Below are 23,136 nucleotides of genomic sequence, written 5' to 3' on the forward strand. Positions count from 1 at the left end.
GCGTCGCTGGACTCTCCAGCGAATTGCAGGTTAGTGCTGCAGCGACAATACCTCCCATAGGGCAGTGCATGAAATTATCACCTTCTCTTTCACTCTTACAGAAATTTTGTAAACAACAAGGCCACGAAACGTCAAAATCCCATACAAAATCAAAACAGTGCAGTGCCCTATTACACTGAGAGAATTCTCCATATTGTTAGTATAGTGGTTTCGCAGCGCGGTGTCACGAACACTAATGCAAATCTACTGGTTGAAAATATGCCCATTTGATTTTGCTGGGAACAGCTGATCTTTGTTTACTATTTTCCACCAGTAACTCAAGTGGTGTTCGTGTAATGCAGCGTGTTCGTACACGCAACACTACTAAAAGCAGAAACCACTATGTGTCAGCTTCTATAGATTTTTGCAATTAGATTTTACAAATGCTGAACATAAGGGTTCGTTCAAATATTACGTAACGCTAATGGGGGAGGGAGGGGGTCTAGCGCTGTGTTACGCTTCATACAAAATTTCAAAACTTGCCATACAAAATTTGTTACGTGGGGGAGGGAGGGGGTCTAAATTAGTCAAAATTTGCGTTACGTAATATTTGAATGAACCCTAAGTTGCACACATACCTTCAGATGAACTTTTGATTTATTGATAGTATGTGTCGCCTTTATGAAATATAAGTTCATAGTGTTTACTTTTCATTGTTTATGACTCATTCAATTTATTTGGCTAATTTTATGATTTTTTTTCTTATTTTCTTCGGTATTTCAAACAATTTCTTGATTTTCCACAAAACCTCAAAACACGTTAAATTTTATTATAAAATATGTACAAAGAATATATAGCGCATTTAGTTCACCACTGGACTATCGCACTAGTTTTCACGAGTGCGAAAACGCTAATAAAAGTGCGCGATTGCATCAAATTAACTCGGTGTCTTCAGAGCACTTGTTCACCATAGATTGAAGAAATAGTGCGCCGAAGACATCAACCTGATTTGATGCAATCGCGCACTTTTATTTACGTTTTCGCACTTATGAAGTCGCAGTTCGCAGTCCAGTGGTGAACTAAATGCGGTATATTTATACACACAATAATTAATGTAAAAATGTAGATGTTTTTTTTTGGTAGATGCAGGAGCAGCGGAATATGTCGGGGACCACCGCGACGGCGCCGAAGTCGTTGGTGGTGCGATCCGATGTTCTGTAACCGAATATCCATCGATAATTAATTCAGCTGCAATAGGACAATATTTGAATCAAGAATACCAATCTGTAATATTTTTTTGTTGAATTATAAATACCTTACGAATAATCCTTCAGCTTAGAAAGACAAGGCCGTACAGCAAGCATGGCACTGCACCGCCGTTTTACTTTGCATCTCCGACCATTTTGGCAAATATCTTCCTTGTTTTCGGTAAGATGTACGCTATACTTCGATGGCTCCTTTTTCTTTTCCTTAAATACAAAGTTATGACAATATTAAACATAAAACCAATGATTTATAATTACCTGTTCAACTTTTCTGCATCTACCTCGTGGTCCATTTTGAAAAAGGGGAAAACAACAACAAAGTTCATGGGAGAAACTAGTTCATTCCCGGAATTTAGTAATTATGTGTGAGACTCAATAGATTTTTGCTATAAGGAATGACACATGAAATTACTTTAGCCCCACCAACAAAATTTATGTGTGACATTTATAAGCTCCGGAATGAACTGTTTCTGCCAAGTATAAGTTAGAACACATAGTTAAGGTGACTTGGTGCATCACAGAATTTTCATAGGAATCATTGACTTTTTAATTTTCAATGATTGTTTGCCTCGCGTTTTTGAAGTGATAAAAAACGGGAAATTTTGCAGTCACGCAGTAGAAAAAAAATCATCACACTCACCACGAGTGAGCATATGGGATGATACATTTTCATCCGAATTTGCGCTTTGGTAACTGAGTTTTATCACTTTGAAATTTCGAGCGAGATTTCAATGATGCTGATGACGCACTACGCGTCGTTAAAATCATTGCTTTTTTGTAGTGTAGATTCTGCACAACTTTCTCTGTAGTTTTTCGTTGTGCCGCAGACCAATTTTTTTTGAAGCAATCAACAGAACTTGCTTCTCTTCCATCTTTCTTAAGATGCCGCTTAATTCTGGAGCTCGATTTGAATAGGTCGTATGTGCTTTTGTCGATATAAAATTCGATCAGTTTATTTACGAGATTTTTAGCCCTAGGCTGTTCATCTCGGGACCCACGCTTTACTTCCCTTCCGAAGGAAAAACTCACATTTTGCGAGTTTGTCGGAAGTGGGATTCGATCCCAGCTCCTCGGCGTGATAGTCAAGTGTTTTAACCATCACACCAGGTCCGCTCCACCTCATAATTTTTATTTTATCTAACTCATTTTGGTATCATAATGGCCATTTTTCCGAACTGGTTCATCATGCAACTGAAATGAGTTGCATTATGAAAAAAATCATTGCATAATAGTTTGTTATGTGATGAGATGCAAAAAGTTGATTTTTTCAGCACTAGTCGTACATTTATCCAACGAGGCAAGCCTGAAGGCAAATTTCTTAAGTGCATCATAGGGTATATGTGCCATCAGTAATCTCACGCATTCATCCTATTCGAAAACAAGCGAATACGGCACCGATTGATTACGTTCTTTTTATTTTCATGCGTGCTCACTTTTAACAAAAAATACAAAAATAAGAAACAAAACAAACAGCACTTCAATCCTTTATTTTTCGTAGGATGAAAATGGGAGCCACATGCTTAATAAGGGAACCAATACCCTATATGGTCATTGATAGAAGTTCACGACTTTCGTTTTATTTTGTGAATAATCAATGATTGTCTTGGTGAACGCGATGCCAACGCAGGATAATATTGATCTGTTTGTCATCATGTGTAACAGTGTAACGATACTTTTATACGACTTCGAAATTGAACCTTGATGTGTCAGAGCTCCTTCGAAGGGGTGTATCAATAAAACAAGCATTTGATAGATGCACAATTATCTCTTTATTCTTGACGTTTTTTTTCGAAAACTAAAAAAAATCCAATGTCCAATTACATTTTTTTAAGTTCAGCTCTTAAAAGTACGCATGTATATACCCTTCGATTAGATCGAACCATTTTTCTTTTAAGATTTTCTTCTTCTGGATAGATCTGATTTTTGATAGATTTTTGTTTCACGGTTTGGCTATTTTGAGTGGTGACCCATTGTGGTTTTCTATCACTTGGTTGGTGTAGGAAAAAAAAGTACTGTTTTTAAGATATAGGCATACCACACACATATGGTCAGCCTGTTGAGGTCTACTTCAAACGGATAGGTACCAAATGATCGATCATTTTTTTGGCTGGAGATGCGTTCGCATGGCATGTGTCGAAGTATAAGCTCTGAAATGTACATGGTAAGTTTCTTTTTTTTCTCTTCTGTGTGAGTACGTAGGATACAATTTTATATTAATCGATTTAGCTATCATGTATGAATGTACTACGCCATCTATGTTACGTCCCTAGTTTATTTCCAAATGTAATATGTTGTTCTCTTTACTCTTTTCGTTTTTACAATAATTGAACAGTTTTATTGTTTATAACGAATACACAGTGAAACAATTATAGTCTCGTTTTTTTTCTTGTAATAAAAATATAAAACAGCTTTGAGTGATGGAATCATAACAGACAGCATCTGGTACATTTTAATTTTGATCAAATTGATCTAGTTGTTTGAAATCCGCAATAAAAATTTGTCTAAGTTGAACCAACAGCAATAAATGACTTATTTGTATCAATAGTTGTTGTATAATTCAAATATCCAATGTTTTACAAATATATTTTCAAATATGGCTCGTCTGTGACAGTGAGCCCATGTGGTACAGCGTTTTTTTTTTTTATTAAAAGTGATTGTTTGTCTTGCTAGGACACTGAACTATAGTAAGTTTGTTTCTATATGTACAAAATATATAGTTTTGTTTTTCTTTTGCATTAGGTCTTTGGCTCACGATGATAGGTTTGATTTTGTTGTTTCCATACTTTTCTAGTCCACGTGATAAAAAGTGTGTTCGTGTATATATATGTGTATAAAGTCTAGCTCCGCATACAAGTATATTTATAGATGGTGCATATAAATCCTATGTTCAGAAGGCTACAGGGTGTGTGAGTATGTGATTGTGTGAATGTGGGGTAATAGGGACAATAGAAGGCATTCTACGGGGGTACATTGCAACTTTGTGCTTCCCTAATTCTACGATTTTCTCAAAGATAAATGAGTACTTGTTTGTCCAATGGAAATATTCCTTTCATCATCTGCTAGAGGAAGTCGCAAGGATTGGAGTACAATTTTTACATGATTTCCAAAAAGTAGTTTCGAATCAAGACAAATGCGCGGTGTCTAACGTTTTATCGCCTTGATTTATAGATATATAGGTACATAGCATCGTAGAAACTGATTCCTTCCAATGTGCTTCGGTTTTTAGTGAGGTTCCCTTTTCTCAGTACAATTGTTAAAGCTTTTCCCCTGTTTTGAAAACGTACAAATTGCTTGAGGACTATGTTTCAGCGGTGTGACATATAGTAATGATTGAAGAGGGTGGATGGGAGGTGTGTCAATTTCATCAAAAATGTCAAATTAAGCAAAATATCATTTTGATTTTTTTAATTTTTTGTGGAAATTTCTTTGCTACATATATACTTTGGGCTTTCTTCTTCTTCTTCTTCTCGAAATTCCTTCGGTAATTTCTTTGAAAAATCTTCCAGCAATTCCTTTCAAATCTTCTTCAAAAATTTCATGTGAATCTTTCATGACGATTCTTCTGGTAATTTCTTAAACCGTTATTCTGATTTTTTTTTAGATTTTTTTTTCATTTTATTCTCTGCGAGTTATTTCGACAATTTATTTGTGAATTTCTACAGCCATTTCTTTTGAAATTCCCAGTTGTTCTTGCTGAACGAAAAAAAAAAGGAATTACCATAAAAAAAAATAAAAAAAAAAACAATTGCCGAAAAAATTGAAATTTTTTGAAAACCAATTTGTAAAAGAATTTTCAAGGAGATTCGCAAAGGAAAGCTCGATTAAATTCCTTAAAAACTTCCTGAGAAATTATAAACAAAAATTGGGTTTTCAATTTTGTAAAATGTTTTTCAATTCAATTTTGTGAACCACCATGTTTTTTAAAGATTTTTAGAACTTTATTTTGATACCTAAAATCAATCTTAAAAGATTTTTTTGAAATCGCCTTGGGCAACTGCTTGACGACAGCTCCACCCAGTACAAAATCCGACTAGGCGTGATTCAACAAATCGCTTCCATACAAACTTCAAATTGGATTTCAAATAGCTTCCCGATCACAAAAAAAAACATGAAAATTTAGATTTCAGCTCAGTTTGACGTGCAGATTTATAGTATGAAATTATCTCAACACCGTTGAAGAACCCAATTCCCTTTGGGAATTTCTTTGGATACAAATTTAGAAAAATTTTCGGAAATTGAAACTATTTGAGCAATACAATTAGCACAGACAAACAGACGTAACACTTCGAACATTTTTCGATTCAAATCATAGTCACGGAAGCATATTCGCCCAATGCTAAAAAGACTAAGTTTGGCCGACCACCAACTAGGTGGCGATAGTGAGCAAACGTCAAACTTGAACAAAAACTATGCGAGCGCCACGGTTGGGCAGTTGGCCAACTATCATATTTTGAAAAAGACCGATAAATCGGTGTACGATGAGAATTATCAGAGTGTTACGTCTGTTTGTCTGTGCAATTAGCATTTGAACAGAAATGTCTTGGGTTGAATATCAGTAATTTTATTCAAATTATTTATGTAATTCTTTGAGATTTCATTAAAATTATTTTTATTTCTCCAAAAACTGCTCCGGCAAAGTTTTTTGACATTTTTTAAAATTTGCGCAAAAATTTCTTTGAGAATTCTTTTGGATATTTCATCGAGAATTCGGAAATCCCTTTGTGAATCACTACGGTGTTCAAATGTTCTTTGAAAATTTCATAGGAAGCTTTCATGTCCTTTTTTCCAAAATATTCTTAGGCCATTATTTTGAAATTTTTCAGAAAGTTGTTTCGTTTTTTCCTCTGAAAATTACTTTGACAATTGTTTTGAGAATTTCCTCAGCTATTTCTTTTCTAATTTCTAGTTGTGCTTACTGATCGAATTTACAAAGGGATTGCGATATTTAAAAAAACTCAAAATAATTGAAAATGAACTTGTTGAATCAATTTGCACAATAATTTTCGAGAAGGAAAACTCGAAGAAATTCCTAAAGGAATTGCCGGATAAATTTCTATAGAAATTGATAAAGAAACAGACACGCCAAGTCTAATCCCCAAAAATGTCGTAAAATATTCCAATAGAGGACTCCCGATTATATAGACCCTCAATTTTATGTACATTTTTTTAATGGTAAACAAGTTATTTTTATTAAACTTGCAGTTTTTACTATTGTGAATTATAATGCAGGGGTTTTCAGCCTTTTGGCACGCGGAGCACATCCTATCAATACATTGTTTTGTGAAGTACCCATAATAGCGCCAAAGCATACCTCATGACATACTTAGTATTATATATTTTCCATAATGTCATACTTCCATTTCTTACTAATTTTTTAAAAATATCTCTCGCTTTGTCGATAACCACGATGAGCGGAGTATATGGGATGATTATCTGGTGATGATTTTTACGGATCCCTTGGCAATCACAACATTTTCGATAGATGCATGCAAACTGCCCATTCGCCAGGCTTGTCCTCAAAGCTTTCTAACAAACTTCTTCCAACATTTCTTATGACGTCCTCCCCGAGAATTTTAATATATTTTTATATTTTTGGATGATGCCTTATACTTTCTTGGCGTGTACTCAGCTGCTTGAATTCCAGATTTTGTAAGAAATTCCATAAAAAGGCCATTGTAATGCTTTGGCAGATTACTGAAAAGATGTGTGATAAATTATTTCCAGTGCTGTCATGGTAAAATCAGAGCTAGTTATAGCCAAGGTTCTCCGATTTCAGCGTCCCTTCACTGGTATATTGCCATGGATGAATTCCTGGAGAAATCACTGAATAAATCGCTTGAGCAATTCCTAATGGAACTGCTAAACATCTTCTGAAAAATCCATGGAACAACTTTTTAAGAAATTCCTGCTGATGCTTCTGAAATGATTCTAGAAATATTGAAGAAGTCTCTAAAGATATATCCGAAAGTATCGCTGAAGAAATTGAAAAAAAAAATATTAAAAAAGCCTGGAAAATTTCCGTGAAAACTTGAATATTTTAAGAATCCATAGATAAATTTTCTGAAGAAACTCAAGAAGAAATACCTGAAGAAACGCCTGTAAACCCCTGGTGGAATACCTAATAAAACCTCTTGAGATATTCTTGAATAAAAAAAACAAAGAGAAATTTCCGAAAAAAATCCTAAATATTTTATTTATGAATACATGGAGGAATCTCTGAAGGAACCGCTAGAACAACTTCTGAAAGAATCCGTGGAACAACTTTTGAAGAAATTCCTGCTGAAATTTCTGAAGTAATTCGATGAATATTGAAGAAATCTCTAAAGATATATCCGAAAGTATCACTGAAGAAATTTCAGATGAAATTTAAAAACTTCTGAAAGAACAATGTCTTGAAGAAATATCTAAAAGAGTGTGAATAAATCTTGGGATTTTTCTTTATAATCTCTTGTAGAATTTCTAAAGCAATCATTGGAGAAAATTTATTAAATAGCTTTTGAAAAAAAATTGAAGGAGTTTTGAATTTCTGATCCTCAATGAATCCGTGAATCAGTTTATTAAAAAAAATCCATGGATTATTTTTGGGTAAGTTCATGGAATATTTTCTAAATAAATGTATTGGAAAACTGTTGGAGCAATCTCTATAAAAAAAAAATCTGAAGAAATTCGTAGATGAATTTCTGGAACAATCTAAGCCAGATTTTTTGAAAGGAATTCTTGAAGTATGGATTCCCTTATCCATGCAACAGTTTTGGAAGCTCTCCGTGCAAGACTTTCTTGGAGAAATTTCTGGAGGACATTCTAAAGTGATTGAAGTGGATGGAATGGATCCTGGAAGATTTTTCAAGGAGTTTCCAAACGTGACTCTGAAAAAAAAATCTTTGAGAATCCCTGGGAGATTTGTTTAGGAACTCGTTCAAGATTTCAAAATGAATCGTAGGATGGAATTCGGCAAGGGTCCATGATAGAATTATCGAAAAATCTGTGGAAGTTTTTCCAAAGTAATCCTTTGGGATGTGTGTAAAGAAATCTCAGGAGGAAAATCTGGAGATATTTTTGAAGATTTTATTAGTCGATTTATTAATAAAAGCCATGAGATATTTTCTGAAACAATCCCTCGAAAATTTTTTGAAGAAAGCCCTAGGGCAATTTCTATAGGATTCCCTGCAGAAAATTTTCGAATGAATCTAACAATTTTTATTAAAAGAATCCCTGGAGGAATTCCTAAAGAAATCCCTGGAAAATTTTCTGACATAAGTTCAGATATTCAAAAAAAAATCCCAGAAGCAATTTCTAAAGCAAACTCTGGAGAAAATTTTGGAATAAATCCTTGAAAAATCGTGGAGAATGCTAAAAAGGTCTCAAAAAATGGGGTAAATCTCTGAAGAACTTTCTAACGAAATCTCTGGAGAAATTTCAGCAGAAACTCATACACGACTTTCTTACTTTCTTATACAACTCTTAGTGGAACTTCTGGAGGAATCCCCGGTGGAATTTCTGGCGAAAAATGGAAGTTGCTGTGGAAGTTCCTGGTGAAATCCTTGGAAGGCTTAAATTCGTGGCTATTTTTTTTTTAAAAAAAAAGGAGGAATTTGTGAAGTAAATCATGCAAGATGTTTTGAAAGATTTTTTTATGTGGAATTTGTGGAATATGATGATTTTCATAACAAATCTCTGAAGAAAATTTCCGAATGAACCCATGGAATATTTTTTGATAGAAGCTGTGAAAGAATTTCCGACCGAATACTCAAATAAATTCCCTGAAGATTAAAAAAAAAAATTATAGAATAATTTCTATAAAAAAAATTTGGTAGATTTTCTAAATGAATCTTCAAATCGAATGCCAAGATAAATTTCTGAATAAATTTCCAGAGAAATTTATGAAGGAATACCTGAGCGATTATCTCAAACAATCTCTGAAATGATTTATGAAAAATCATGGAGGAATTGGCGACGCAATTCATTTTTTTGTCGTCCCCTCTTGGGGAAATTAAGCCACTGCGTCCAATAGGCTGAACTTTTGTGGCATAACGCAATTCATACCAGATTTCGTAAACAAATCTTCGTGACACTTCTGGAGGATTTTTTAAATAATCTGTAGCATAATGATTTGATTTGGTAAACTTTCTTCCGAGACCGTCGTAATTAAATTGTAAAAATCTGGATTCACTTACTTTCATTTAACATCGCAGAACTGCAGCAAAAGACTACCAGGTATTCAGCATATACAGCACAACCAGTATCCACTTTCTATCAACACAGACAAACAGACGTAACACCTTGAACAATTTTCATGGAAATCCATCGCCCAGTTCACACTACCATCACCTGGTGGAAAAGTTGCACGAATCATTGTGTTGTGCAATACCGTCAACAGAAGGGGCTAGTGTGAAACGTCAAACGCATAGAAAAACGATGCGCGCGCCTCTGGTTGTGAAAGCTACTACTATGAAAATTTAAAATGATCGTTAAAAGCGTGGTCGATGGAAATTTCGCAAGTGTTATGTCTGTTTGTCTGTGCTATCAAGTTCCAAAAGTGATCCCTGGAGGCATTTCTGCAGCATTTTTGTTGTAATAGTGGTTTCTGCTTGCGTGTACGTACACGTTGTATTACACGAACACTATCTTGAGTTACTGGCGGAAAATAGTAAACAAAAATCAGCTGTTCCCGGCAAAATCAAACGGGCATATTTTCAACCAGTAGATTTTCATTAGTGTTCGTGACGCCGCGCTGCGGAACCACTATGGATCAATGAGGCAACCTTTTCTAGCTTTCTCCCGAAGACCACATTATCAAGAAGACTTGCAGCACTGCTGAAAATCGGGAGTCACTGCTAGCAGCACCACCCCGGATGAAGGTGGCACTATTCATGATAGTGTGTGTAAATTTCCATACTCGCACCAATACACTCTTACACTTTTACTCAAAAGTACCACCTTAGCTCACCAGGCGGCGGTGCCGTCGGTGACGCTTGCCGTTAGTATGGGAAAATAACAGAGTTGCATGTCTTCTTGATAAAGTAGTCTTCGATTCTCCGCGCATAAACAAAGGCGCCACTGTACACTCAGCCAAATAACCTTAAGATTTCCATAAGACCCAACTTATGAAAAGGCCTTTAAATAATTCATAATGATTCGGATGAATTTCATAAGGTCATTCTATGACGTAAAATCGTCTCACAGCTTGGCTTTTATTCATGTTTAGCAACATGGTATTCTCAAGCGTCGGTAGCCGTGTGGATAAAACACGGGCTCGGTGATCCCGACGTTCATGGATCGAATCCAGTCTGCATTATTTTAAGATTTTTTTGTTCTTTTCATAAGTCTGTCTTATGAAATTTGTCATAGTAAGCACGATCAATTTTCATAAGGTATTCTTATGTCATCCATAAGAATTAGTTATAGCAAATTTTCATAAGGTATTCCGATGAATTTCGCTAGTTTTTTTCGCTGAGTGTACACGGAGAAACTGAAAAACTCAAAATTAGGTACTTTTAAACTCAATTTTGAGTTCTTTTTCATCTCCCTTTTCATGCGCTCTTTCTGTTGTTGTCAGAGAGTGAAGAGAGAAACAGCCCAACTTTTGCAGTTCCGTGCGTCAAGCCAACACTGAGTTTCTAGCACAGTACTCAAATTTGAGTGAATACAACCTAGTCAAAATTTCGGTTGGGTGGAAAAAAACTTAAAATTAGGTATTTTTTCACATGGAAGCAAGCGGTAACAACCCAACAAAAACATCGATTCTATCAACTCAAAATTGGCTTGACGCGCGCAACCCCGAAGTTGGGTGGAAAGAACTCACTTTTGGGTAGTTTCGTCTCTCCGTGTATATGGACATTAGCATTGTGATAGCACTAGCAGTCGAGTTATGTCAAACACACAAGGCTACGGTGGCGCTATCTGTTCATCCCATAGCGGCCGTTTTAGTTATTTTAGTGATCCATTCGTAAAGGAATTCCAGGGTAAATAAATCCTCCGAGACATTTTCAAAGGAATCCCTGAATGAATTTCTGAACTTTTTGATTTTTTTGAACATTTATGCAATATTGGCTTTTTAATCAACCATATATTCTTGTAGACAAAAGATTTCGATCGTAACAAGCTAGCAAGATAGTTGTATGCGAGAAATACTAATACATGCCAAAAACTCCGAGCCTTTTATCGAATACTCAGTTTTCATGCAGTTTTTATATGTTCTGGTAAATTTTAATATAGAACTTGAATAAAAATAAAATTCAAAAATTAAAATGTCCACTAAACCGGGGTATACCAATATCAATATAATTTGATTTCGAAAATTAGCGAATAAGCATGACTGACACACTGTTATGATATTATGGCGAATAGTGGATGGTTGAATAGTTACAGTACTTTGCATGAGTGTGTTTGTGTAGCGTGTAGGTAGCGTACAGGTAAAGGATGACAGTGTCGTGTGACATAGTGTTTTTTGGTTTTCCTATTTTCAATGTTCCATTAAACAAATCCGTACTATACAAGCGGAAACGGTCGCGTTGAGCCGCGACCGCTTCCTTGATTTTGCGTTTTGTTTAAGATTTTATTCATTCATAAGAAAATATCTGCAGTTTGTTTGAGAAAATTTACAGCTTAAAAGTTAATGTTTTTGTTTTCCATTTGTCGTTTTCGTTTTTGGTTTAGTTTCGTGTTGTTTTTTGGTTTGGGTCTTTCCCCAGAAGTGAGAGTTTTTATCTAAAATACAGTTTTCTTATAGTTTCTTTTTTTCTCTGTTGTTTTGTTCCAAGAGCTCACTACACCATGGATTAGGTTTCTTGTCTTTGTCATTTAGTTTTGTATAAACTTATGCAGAGATGTCCATATCCTCAGTGTAGGAAAGAGAAATAGAAAATACACCACTCACGCTGTGCATCTCAACAGGAGCCCGTCTCTTATATGTGGATCCACCACTGCGATTCGGATGCGCGCAAGCTTGGTGGGTAGAAATAAATCTCTTAGCTCCCTGAGCACTAGGCCACACAACAGTGCGCTGAGAGCGATTTAAAATTCTCCCCGGTGAAATTATAAAAAATCACCCGGGCGCGCGCTCCACAGTGGGATCATTCTGAAAAAAGACGATCAAAACCTCTAAGAGCCGTTAGATGACATTTTAGCATATAGGTGTCTTTGGAAGATGTGTTCAGAAAAATCTTCTCTATTTTTATGCATATTCACTTATGGTAAAACTGTAGGGTGAACCCGAGCAAAAAAATATTTTTTCAAAATAATTTTTTAGAGGGTAGATGTCTTTAGCAAAGTTGTAGAACAAGTAATTTCAAGTATCTTTGCTGAAGACACCATATAGTTTGGAGTTCATTTTTTGGGAGAAAATATGGAAGTTTAAAAAACAACCTTAAAATCAGTTTTTTGAACTTTTTCATGATTATATCGTAAAATTTCAACGTGTTATGTTCTACAAGTTTGTAGATACTACTGCAATACACTATCTTGCCAAAGACACCAACTCTGTAAAATTAAAAATTGCTCCAGTAAACCATTTTTTTTGAAAATTTTTCACTATTATCACTATTGAATATTTTTTGAATAGGCACTTTTTGGCAGCCGTGCTATCAAAATTTCAATGCTTTATCATGTCCAGAATAGACCAAAATTGACTTAACAATCGGGTCTGATAAGGCACATTGATTTCTGATGCTATTTCAATAGTCATTTATCAAAGAAAATATTCACAAATTTCATTCTAATTAATTAGGCCGATGCAAATATTATTTTTCTTTTATGTCCGAGACCTCTCATCAGGTACGAGGGGGAGGACAAAAATAAATAAGGAACAAACGAAAAAAAAACTATTGAAAAATTGGAATTTTTACCAACTATTGAAAAAATATTTTTCAACTATTGAAAAATAGTTGCTTGTAAAAAAAATGTCTATTGAAAATGGAGTCATGAGACGCCATGTTTTTTTTTTTCGCCCCTTCAATATTTTGAGATTTTTGAAGGGGGGGGTGACATAAAACAAATTAAATATTTGCATCGGCCTTAATATAAACTGAAAATTCACGAAAACTTTTCGACATTAATATTTGTTAATCCAAATAGTATTCTTGTTGAAATAGTCTACATTTCTAACACTGTGGTTGACTTTACATTGAATATACGACAACAAATATTGTTTTTTAAATTTTTAGATGAGTTTTTAATACCAATTCAAAACTGTGTTTTTTATCATTTTTTTATTGTAATTCCCAATGCATTTGTTTATGTTAAAATACATACATTAATCAATCAACTAAAACAGTGATAACATTTTCATTTGCTATGTTAACATTATAACTTTGGTTAAAAAACTAAAAAGGCGAAAATATAATGAATGCCTCTACAAGTTTTGTGTTGCAAATAAAAAATTAAAATAAAACGAGTGAAACATTGTTACATCACATTGAAATAGCCAGTATCTGCTAGAGATATTCTAGGTGGTAAATCTTACGTCATGATGAAAATTCTTCACAGATATTTTATTGAAATTGGTTATGCTGTTTGATACTCTTTAAAATTTATTTTTTCCAGTTTTCAAGAACTGTGTCGGTTGGGTCGATTCCTGTCCATGATTTTCAAAATTCCTTCGTCGTAGACATATTACCTTGGTTCATCCCTTGACAAATCCGCATCAAGATCACGGCTCGATTATGGATACTCTTACAACAATATTCCTATATAATGGACGCAGTGGTTAAAAAGGCTCTACAGATGATGGATACTCTTCCGGATGAGCCTTTAGTTTTAAATTTATATTATAACGATTTTTTGAAAACATAAAAAGGTTTTGTGCCTTTTTGAGAAAGATTTCGTAGGTGAGAAAATCACTCAAAGAGCCTTTTCCCTCTTTCAAAATTTGTAGTTCAAAATAAATGACACTAACAGTTGAAATAGTCTACATTTATTTAACCTGTTTTTTTTTATTCAGAATTACTACTTGGATGAGCTAAAAATAATATCGAAAGGTTGTATGAGATTTGTGAATACATTCTTTGAAAATTACTATTAAAATAGCTTCAGATATCAAAGTGCCTTATCAGACCCGATTGTTAAGTCAATTTCGGTCTATTCTGGACATAATGAACCATCGAAATTTTGACAGCATGGCTGCCAAAAAGTACCTACTCAAAAAATATTTAATAGTGAGTTTTTAACTCATCTAGAAATTTAAAAAGCGATATTTTTTGTCGGGTATTCAATGTAAAGTCAACCAAAGTGTTAGAAATGTTGACTATTTTAACAAGAATACTATTTTGATTAACAAATATTAATGTCGAAAAGTTTTCGTGAGTTTTCAGTTTGTATTAAATGATTTGTATGAAATTAGTGAATATTTTCTTTGAAAAATGACTATTAAAATAGCATCAGAAATCAAAGTGCCTTATCAGACCCGATTGTTAAGTCACTTTTGGTCTATTCTGGACATGATAAAGCATTGAAATTTTGATAGCACGGCTGCCAAAAAGTGCCTATTCAAAAAATATTCAATAGTGAAAATAGTGAAAAAAAATGATTTATTGGAGCAATTTTCAACTTTATAGAGTTGGTGTCTTCAGCAAGATAGTGTATTGCAGTAGTACCTACAAACTTGTAGAACATATCACGTTGATATTTTATGATATAATCATGGAAAAGTTCAAAAAACTGATTTTGAAGTTGTTTTTTAAACTGTCATATTTTCTCCATGAAAATGAAGTTCAAGCTATATGGTGTCTTCAGCAAAGTTACTTGAAATTACTTGTTCTACAACTTTGCTGAAGACATCTACCCTCTAAAAATTATCTTGAAAAAAATATTTTTTTGCTCGGGTTCACCCTACAGTTTTATCCTACAGTGAATATGCATAAAAATAGAGAAGATTTTTCTGAACATATCTTCCAAAGACACCTATGTGCTAAAATGTCATCTAACCGCTCTTAGAGGTTTTGATCGTCTTTTATCAGAATGATCCCACTGTGCGCTCCAGTGAGGTTTTTGCGCCAGAGTGCGCGCTGCGGTGAAACACCGGAGAGTTCTCGCCCCGGTGACACCAAGGTGGTGACTCGGTGACTGCTGGGTGAAAACACGGGAGAGCGCCGGAGAGCGATGCGCGCGAAAGAGTGAGCCACACTCGATCCAAGGCGGACGAGCAAGAGCACGCACTAGCGCTTGGTCTCCCCACCACCCAAAACAAGAGAAACTGGCTTCTTGGTGTGGTGAAAAATGTTCTTATCCCCAGTGTGGTCGATAAACTGACGCCGCAGTGAATCGCTACGGTGAAATGCCATCTCTGAACTTATGTATAGCATCTCTAAAGTTGTTTGTATTGTTAGTTTTTATACAAAGATTCAAATGTACAAGACTAGGCTAGTTTACAGTTGGTTTTAGTTTACTCGTTAGCTAAAACTTAACGGTAGATGATCCATAAATAGCATCCAAATAAACAGTCTGATATAAAAATACTCATTTTTGTAGAAAATAACTGATAGGATCTAAGTAGTTGTGTGACTATTTGTGCTGTTTTCCATTGTTTCTGGGGATGGTGTATCGCACACACCTAGCTGATATCAACTACGTTCTAAAGGTGGTCGTGTTCTGTGTACGGGAAAGGATCTACAAGTTAAACTTTTTGTTTCATTGACACACATGAGCAGATTTACGCAGATGGTGATTTATCAAGTGAAAGGCATTGTTTTACTCACGTGAGATTAAATTCTAGATGTTTGATTTTCACGCGAAATCAGCATGTTGGCAAGATTAGCTCGAATAAGATCGATTATGAAAGCATTGTTCTTCTCACTTTCATAGGTTATGCTTATCATCTCACTACTACAATTAAAGTGTATTTTCATATGATTGACATAATGGTTTCCGCTACTTCTATGGTTACTATATGATTGACTTAGCCTACTACGCGAGCCTTCTGTTTCCGCACGAATTCCATGGCATTCTTATCGTTAACTCGTCCTTCCAAGATCAGCAAAATCGGGTGACCTGAGAACATAAAAAAAATCAATTGTTATGCAAATTTCAGCACAAATTAATAACAAATCCCATACTTTTGTCCTTCATTTCCAGCAGGGGCAAATCCATTTGCGCCACGCAGTCAAAGTTGTCGATGTTCATGTTGAACGCCCGACCCACGCCGGGGATGTTGTTCAGCGCCAGGAACGCCTCACCAGCAAAATCGTTCGCCGTCAGCACGTCGTGGTCCATCACGGTGAACACGATCATGGCCACCTCGGCTTGGCATTGTTCTTGCGTGACCGAAAATTCGAAGCATTCGTCGAACACGGGATTGAGCGTTTTCTGTGAAAAAAAATGAGGATAAAAAGTTACGTGGTAGGCTGCTTCTGATTAGCATGCAAAATTTTCTGGGTCCGATCATCGGTTTGTTCCTTCCCTCCTATACATCGAATTCATGTTCATTTGCTCTCTTCTGGGCATTTTTTTTATTATCGTACTAATGGGGCCGAAGGGTCTCAGATTTTCATGAAACTTTTTCCACAGGCAGGGCTCATGGATATATGAACAAAAAAAAAAAAAAAAAAATTGAGAAAAATTCAGGGTCGCCTATTTTCTCGGTGGATTTTTTTTGTTTTACCCAGACACTACTTACTTTGAAAAATCATAACTCAAGAACGAAGCATCGTAGAAACAAAGTGAAAGCAAATTTTCTCAGGAATCAAAAAAAAAAAAAAAAAATAAATTGGAAAAAGTTTTCCACAAAATTTTCCACAGTTGAGAAAATTCGTAAAGAAAAGCCGGAAAAACTATGCCCGAACTCGTGGAAAATTTTCGAAAAAATACTTTTGAGAAGGTTATTTTATAAGCTTTAATCGCTGAAATTTTTGGAATGCACTTTTCTTTCGTTTTCGAGTTATGGCCAATTTTGTGAAAATGACCATGTAAGCCTATATTATATGGTCATTTTTCACAAAATTTGCCACAACTCAGGAACGAAAATTAAGTGCATTCCAAAAATTTCAGTGATCAAAGCTTATAAAATAACCTTCTCAAAATGATTTTTTTAGAAAATTTTCCACGAGTTCGGACATAGTTTTTCCGGCTTTTCATTATGAATTTTCTCAATGGTGGAAAATTTTGTGGAATACTTTTTCCACTTCATATTTTTTTTGAATTTCTGAAAAATCTGCTTTCTTTTTCATTAAAAAACTTTGTTTCTACGATGCTTCGTTCTTGAGTTATGATTTTTCAAAGAAAAGGCTTTTATGGCACATTTGGACATTTTTTAACAAAATTGGCCATATCTCAAAAACGAAAAAAAAGAGTGCATTCCAAAAATTTCAGCGATTAAAGCTTATAAAATAACCTTCTCAAAAATATTTTTTTCAAAAATTTTCCACGAGTTCGGCTTTTTTTAACGAATTTTCTCAACTGTGGAAAATTTTGTGGAAAGCTTTTTCCAGTTCATATTTTTTTTTGATTCCTGAGAAAATTTGCTTTCATTTTCTCAAAAAAAACTTTGTTTCTACGATGCATCGTTCTTGAGTTATGATTTTTCAAAGTAGGTAGTGTCAGGGGAAAACAAAAAATTTCCTCCTGAGTTTTCCGGGAAAATAGGCGACCCTGAATTTTTCTCAATTTTTTGTTCATGTATCCATGAGCCCTGCCTGTGGAAAAAACTTCATGAAAATCTGAGACTCTTCGGCCCAAACCCGTACGGTAATAAAAAAAATCCCCTTCTGTGTATATGTATTCTTAATGTATTTAATTAATTTTTTGTGAATTTATCCATTGCTAGAAGCAGAAACGGGTTGAAAACCCCGTTTCTATTCCTATCAATTCAACAACATTGTACACCAAATCAATCACTTTGAGACCACAAATCGGCAATCCGCGAACTGTGTTACACTGAAACCTCTTTTTATGCATGTTATTTTTATGCACATTTAATTTGTGCACCTTTTTTATGCCCTGCATAAAAAGAGGGAAAGCTATGTACTCAGAACAAATTATTGTGCATAAGAATATTTAATAATGACGGGAACTATTGCAACGGTGGCAATGGGGTGTTTATAGGGGAGAGCAAAGGAAGGTTACAGAGGCGTTTCAGGGGGTCCCAAGGGTTTTCAGTGGAGTACCAGAAGATCTCAGGGAGGTTTTCGGGGGTCTTTTCGAAAGCATTGCAGAGAGCTTCACAGGACTTTCGACGGGTTTTGTAGGCGTTATAGGTACGTTTTCGAGAGTTTCTGAAGGTCTCACGCGCGTTAAGGTACACAGGGGCAAGTTGAAACGGATGGGGCAAGATGAAACAGCGGGTTAACATTATGTTTTATAATGATGATAAACAGTTTGATCGCCATAACACATAGTTTTTGATTCAAACCATCGTTTAGCGAAGGATAAATTTCCAAATTGTATTGTAATCTATTTCAAAACTTCGTGTTTCATCTTGCCCCACCCGTTTCAACTTGCCCCGGTGTACCTTACATGGGGTCCGAGTGGGTCTTCGGAGGCATTTCAGGAAGTCTTAGAGCATTTTAGGCTAGTTTCAGAAGCGTTGTGGATGCGTTTTTTGGGGTTTCGGAGAATCTCAGGTGCGTTACATAGGGCCCGAAGGGGTTTTAGGGGGATTCCGAAGACGTTTCAGGAAGTTTCAGAGCTTTTTTTTGGAGGTATTTTCGGGAGTTTTGGAGGGTTTCAGATACGTTACATGGGGTCTGAGTGGGTTTAAGGGGGATTTTCCAGGTGTGTCAGAAAGTTTCAGAGCATTATCGGCGCGATTCAGAGGCGTTACGGAAGCGTTACGGATGAGTTTTCGGGGGTTTCGGAGCTTCTCAGGTGCGTAACGTGGGGTCCAAGGGGCTTTCAGAGGGATCTTGGAGGCATTTCAGGAAGTTTCTGAGGATTTTAAGAGGCGCTATTACAATATCTTTTGTATCGCCCCTGAAATACCCTTTCATTTAAAGGTGTCCGTGAAACCCCCTGATAGGACGCTGACCAAAAATGCCTCGAAACGCCTCTAAACCCTTCGTAATCCCATTAAAACGCCCCTGAAATAATCATAATCAATTAGAAATCCCTCTGAAACCCCTTTGGACGCCTTTAGTAGGGTCCATAAAGCCTCTGAAACGCATCTGAAAACCCCTTGAAATGCTATCAAAAAACCTCTAACGCCCTTAAAATGTTCCTGAAATACCCTGAAACTATCTTAAATGACTCTGAAATACCTTGAAATGCCCCTCAACCCCTTGCAACGCCCTTTGAAGGCTCCTGAGATCCCTTGAGTTGCCCTTAAAGCCCCTCAAAATGTCCGTGAAACCCCCGCAATACTATTGAAATGCCCCTGAATTCCCCGTAATTCCATTAAAACCCCAACAAATCTTGACAGAATGCTTCCAAAAGGATCCTCAAATCCCCTGAAACAACCCCTTAAAATGCCCCTGAAGCCCCTTGGTACCCCCTTTTTTGGGCTCTCTGGGAACTTTCTGGAAACCCCCTTAGCTCCACCTCAAATGCCCAGGAGCCCAGACCTGTTCTCGCGAACTAGATTCCCTCATTAAAGCCCAAACTTAATTTTTGCATAAATTTCCCTCTTTTTATGCCTTTTTAATTTATGCAGTCCCAGCCATGTCCATAAAAAGAGGTTCCAGTGTATATCATATTTACATTAATCCTGACACATCATCTATCACCTACGCCTATCAAATGGCAACGTGAATCTCTACCAAACAGCCATTTCCTGAATACTGCAACATCCGCATAGAGTTGCGCTGGAGTAGTGGTATCTGCCAGCACTCTGACGTTCCAAGCGTCATTGACGCCTAAACAATGGAAGATCACCAACACTTACACACTGAAGATGCTTGCTAGTCTCAAGTAGTTCATTGGTTTCTGATGTGCCGAATTTCGTTATACATTTCTGACTCTTACGGACTATCTGTTTTAACCTGCCCAGGGTTGTTAAAGCTATTGAAGGCTGCTTGGTAGCTGTTTCTCGAGTTGTAGACAAGCTGTTGTATTGTATTTCATTGTATGTATGTCCGACTTACCTTATGCACATTGGTTTGCTGTTCCGAACAGTGCGAGAACAACCGCCTGGGGAGCAGCTCGATAATCACAAATGGATCACTGAATCCGTTCGGATCCAGCGGGATGACATCTTTGGCGTGCAGCACCTCGACGCACAGCGAATCGTGGTTGAAGTACGCCTTCACCGACAAACTACCCAACGAAGTCGGCCCCACGGTGTTCAGCTGTTCCTGCAGTCTCTGCATGTAGAACAGGTCGATCAACTGCTCGGTATCAGTTTTGTGATACTGCAACCGCTGGGCAACACGCCAATACAGATCGCTATGCAGGATCTCCGGCGGTAGTCCCAGGCCTTCGGCGTTGAAGAACTCTCCGAGTAACTGCAACGCTCCGTACATACGATCGTGGAAATTACTCGGCTTGTCGCCTTCTCCGCCGGCGTCCATCTGTTTGGCGAACTCCGTCAGGACATTGTTCCAGATCAAGCTCATCGCACGGTAGAAGTTCTGCGACAGAAGCGTCACGTTCAGTGTTGCCAGATGCGAATCTAGGTATTCTAGCAGCGGCATGACGGCCTGATTAGCGGGCAAAGAGTCAGGCGACCAAGCCAAATGGAAGACGGCTTTTTGTAGTGGACTTTGCATCGAAGCCGTCAGTTTTCCAAGAACTCGATCAGCTTTGTTCTCCAGTTGAGCAATGGTATTCTCCAGCAGATTTTCAGCAGCTTCCGATAGGTGGTGTGTGGTGGGATGAAACTCGGACAATGCTCTCCTGACGTATTCTAAGTTGTTGACGATCACGCACATGTCGTCGGCTGTTCGTTGAGGACCGGATTTATCGTAGTATCCACTCTCGCTCAGATTTTGGTGGATGAGATCGGAGTAGACGTTCGCCGTTGTACAAACCAGGTCGATGATCAACGCTTCATAATGCGCACCCGAGCCTGGCTCTGGCCAAGCCAGATTCTTCCAAAACTCTTTGATTTGATAGAAGCAGGAAGCCGTATCGATCGCTGACGTACTGTGCCGTACGATTCGTTCCCCTTCGCAAAGGGTGTCGACGTTGACGGCAGCCTTGATTCGTTGGATCGCTTTCGTTTTACTGATCGAGATCCATCGCTGGACAGCAGGTTCAAACCACTCGTGGAAGTTTTGCAGACCGAGAGGTTTCTCCGGAGGTTGCGGAGTTACCGACAGGTTGGACTTCATGTTGTGGAACTCTTGCAGGGCGAAGTAGATCTCGAACGGCGCGGTGTCCGGCTCCCGATCGTTATCCAGGATAGTCCAATGATTAACTATGGAACCTGGCATTTGTCCGGACTCGATGCGGTTGGTGACTTCCTCTCCAAGCTGTGTGGCGGAAAGAGTTGGTCAAGAATACTGGGAGGGTATTAAGAGTATGATTAAACTCACCAGAGCGTCAAACTGTTTATACACAATACTAAAGTACTGGATGCCGTTAGTCCTGTAAGGTATTGAGGATGTATAAGAGTTCAAAAGTTCTTGCGTATTCAGTACTTACGAATCGAACAACGTATGGTAGTAAGCGAGTCCAAGCTGCAGATCCGCGACCAGTATCGTAGTGTAGTGTACCAGAGGGTTCGGCGATCGCGTGGCTTCCCGTAGTTGAGCCTGTGACCACGTAATTGATCCTTTTCTAAGCGCCCCGACGATCTCGCCTCGGACGCCTTTGCTGAAGGGGCTAACCTGACGGAAGGCTCGCATCGAGCCCAAAAGTCCAAGACACCGCAGCAGGAACTCTAACCGAACGAGGGAGGGTGGATGCTTCGCCGGGAATACCTCCCGATGACGTCGCATGTGACTGAGCGATCGTTCGACGAAACCGTTGAGCGCATCGGCTAGCCACTGTTCCAATTCGCGGGTCAGTGGTTCGTTGCTGTAGTTGTTTACCCATAGTTTGTCGACTTCGATCAACTGCCGGTGAATGAATTTGGTGTCCAGAGGTTTCTTTCGATTGATCCGGATGATTGCTACCAATCTGGAAGAAATCGTAATGTGGTATTTAGTGACTTACTGCAGGTTGTAGATCTAGTCAAGTACTATTGCAGAGTTATCGACTAGACCTACAACCTTTAGCAAGTAAAATCTAAACAATCTTACTTGGCCAGTGAGATTTGCATGTCGGACAGATCGCTCTGGACTGCTATCTGATGCAGGATGGTGAGCGATGGACCTGCCAGTTCACCGTTCCACTTCCACGCCGGTTCGTAACCATTTAGTTCATGCATCATGAAGATCGTTTGCAGCCGTTCGAACTTTTTTACCTCCAGCGTGTTGTCCTCCTCGGAGTTACCGCGATCCTCCCGCGTCGAGAGGGACAGCTTCAGCCGAATACGGCCCTGCACTGAACTGCGACTGCTGCGTGCTTCCAGCTTGAACCAACCCTCCAAACCGGTTGAAGGAATATCCTGTGGAGGGAAGATATGCTGAGATCAACGGAGATGATTCAAATGACTGAACCTCCCGAACTTACACAGACTGGAATATTAACACAACCCAAGAAGTCGTCCTGCGAACCCTGGCGTGCCGATTGGCACACTTGTTTGAAAAATCTACCTAATCCTCTAACTCCTCTAACTTCGTTCAGTCGTGAAACAGCATCTAGCACGCTACTTTCGTCGTCGTGGTCCCAAATGTCGAGGTGCAGAATGTCCGAGTGAATGTCGTCTATGTCACTGCAGGGAAAGAAACATTGATAAGGCATCATCGAATTCGTAAGGTCGAAATATTCATACTAACAATTTGAACTTTTCGTGCCACTTCGGGCTCAGGGTGTGCGGTTTGACCGAGGTCGCCCGGATGAACTTGGCCGGCACAGGCCCTACCGAATCGCGCTGCTGGCGGCCGTCCTTACGCTTGAAACTTAGCCGGAAACTGTGGTGTTTCCG

At 37.7% G+C, this 23,136-nt stretch overlaps 1 protein-coding gene across 1 annotated transcript in view; it reads right to left on the minus strand.

Moving 5' to 3' along the window:
* Nucleotides 1-2,989: 2,989 nt before the first annotated feature.
* The window catches only part of LOC109410364 (BAI1-associated protein 3), a 400,368-nt gene continuing 380,221 nt past the window's right edge, over nt 2,990-23,136 (minus strand). The window contains exons 9-16 of the mRNA XM_062854498.1: nt 22,988-23,136; nt 22,722-22,923; nt 22,349-22,656; nt 21,750-22,226; nt 21,641-21,692; nt 20,249-21,577; nt 16,292-16,541; nt 2,990-16,226 (exon numbers count right to left, since the gene is read on the minus strand). Of these exons, the coding sequence (XP_062710482.1) occupies nt 16,135-16,226; nt 16,292-16,541; nt 20,249-21,577; nt 21,641-21,692; nt 21,750-22,226; nt 22,349-22,656; nt 22,722-22,923; nt 22,988-23,136 (2,859 nt within the window). The 3' untranslated portion in view covers nt 2,990-16,134. The remainder of the gene's footprint in view (nt 16,227-16,291; nt 16,542-20,248; nt 21,578-21,640; nt 21,693-21,749; nt 22,227-22,348; nt 22,657-22,721; nt 22,924-22,987) is intronic.

Source organism: Aedes albopictus, chromosome 2, assembly GCF_035046485.1.
Source record: "Aedes albopictus strain Foshan chromosome 2, AalbF5, whole genome shotgun sequence".
Lineage (NCBI taxonomy): Eukaryota > Metazoa > Arthropoda > Insecta > Diptera > Culicidae > Aedes > Aedes albopictus.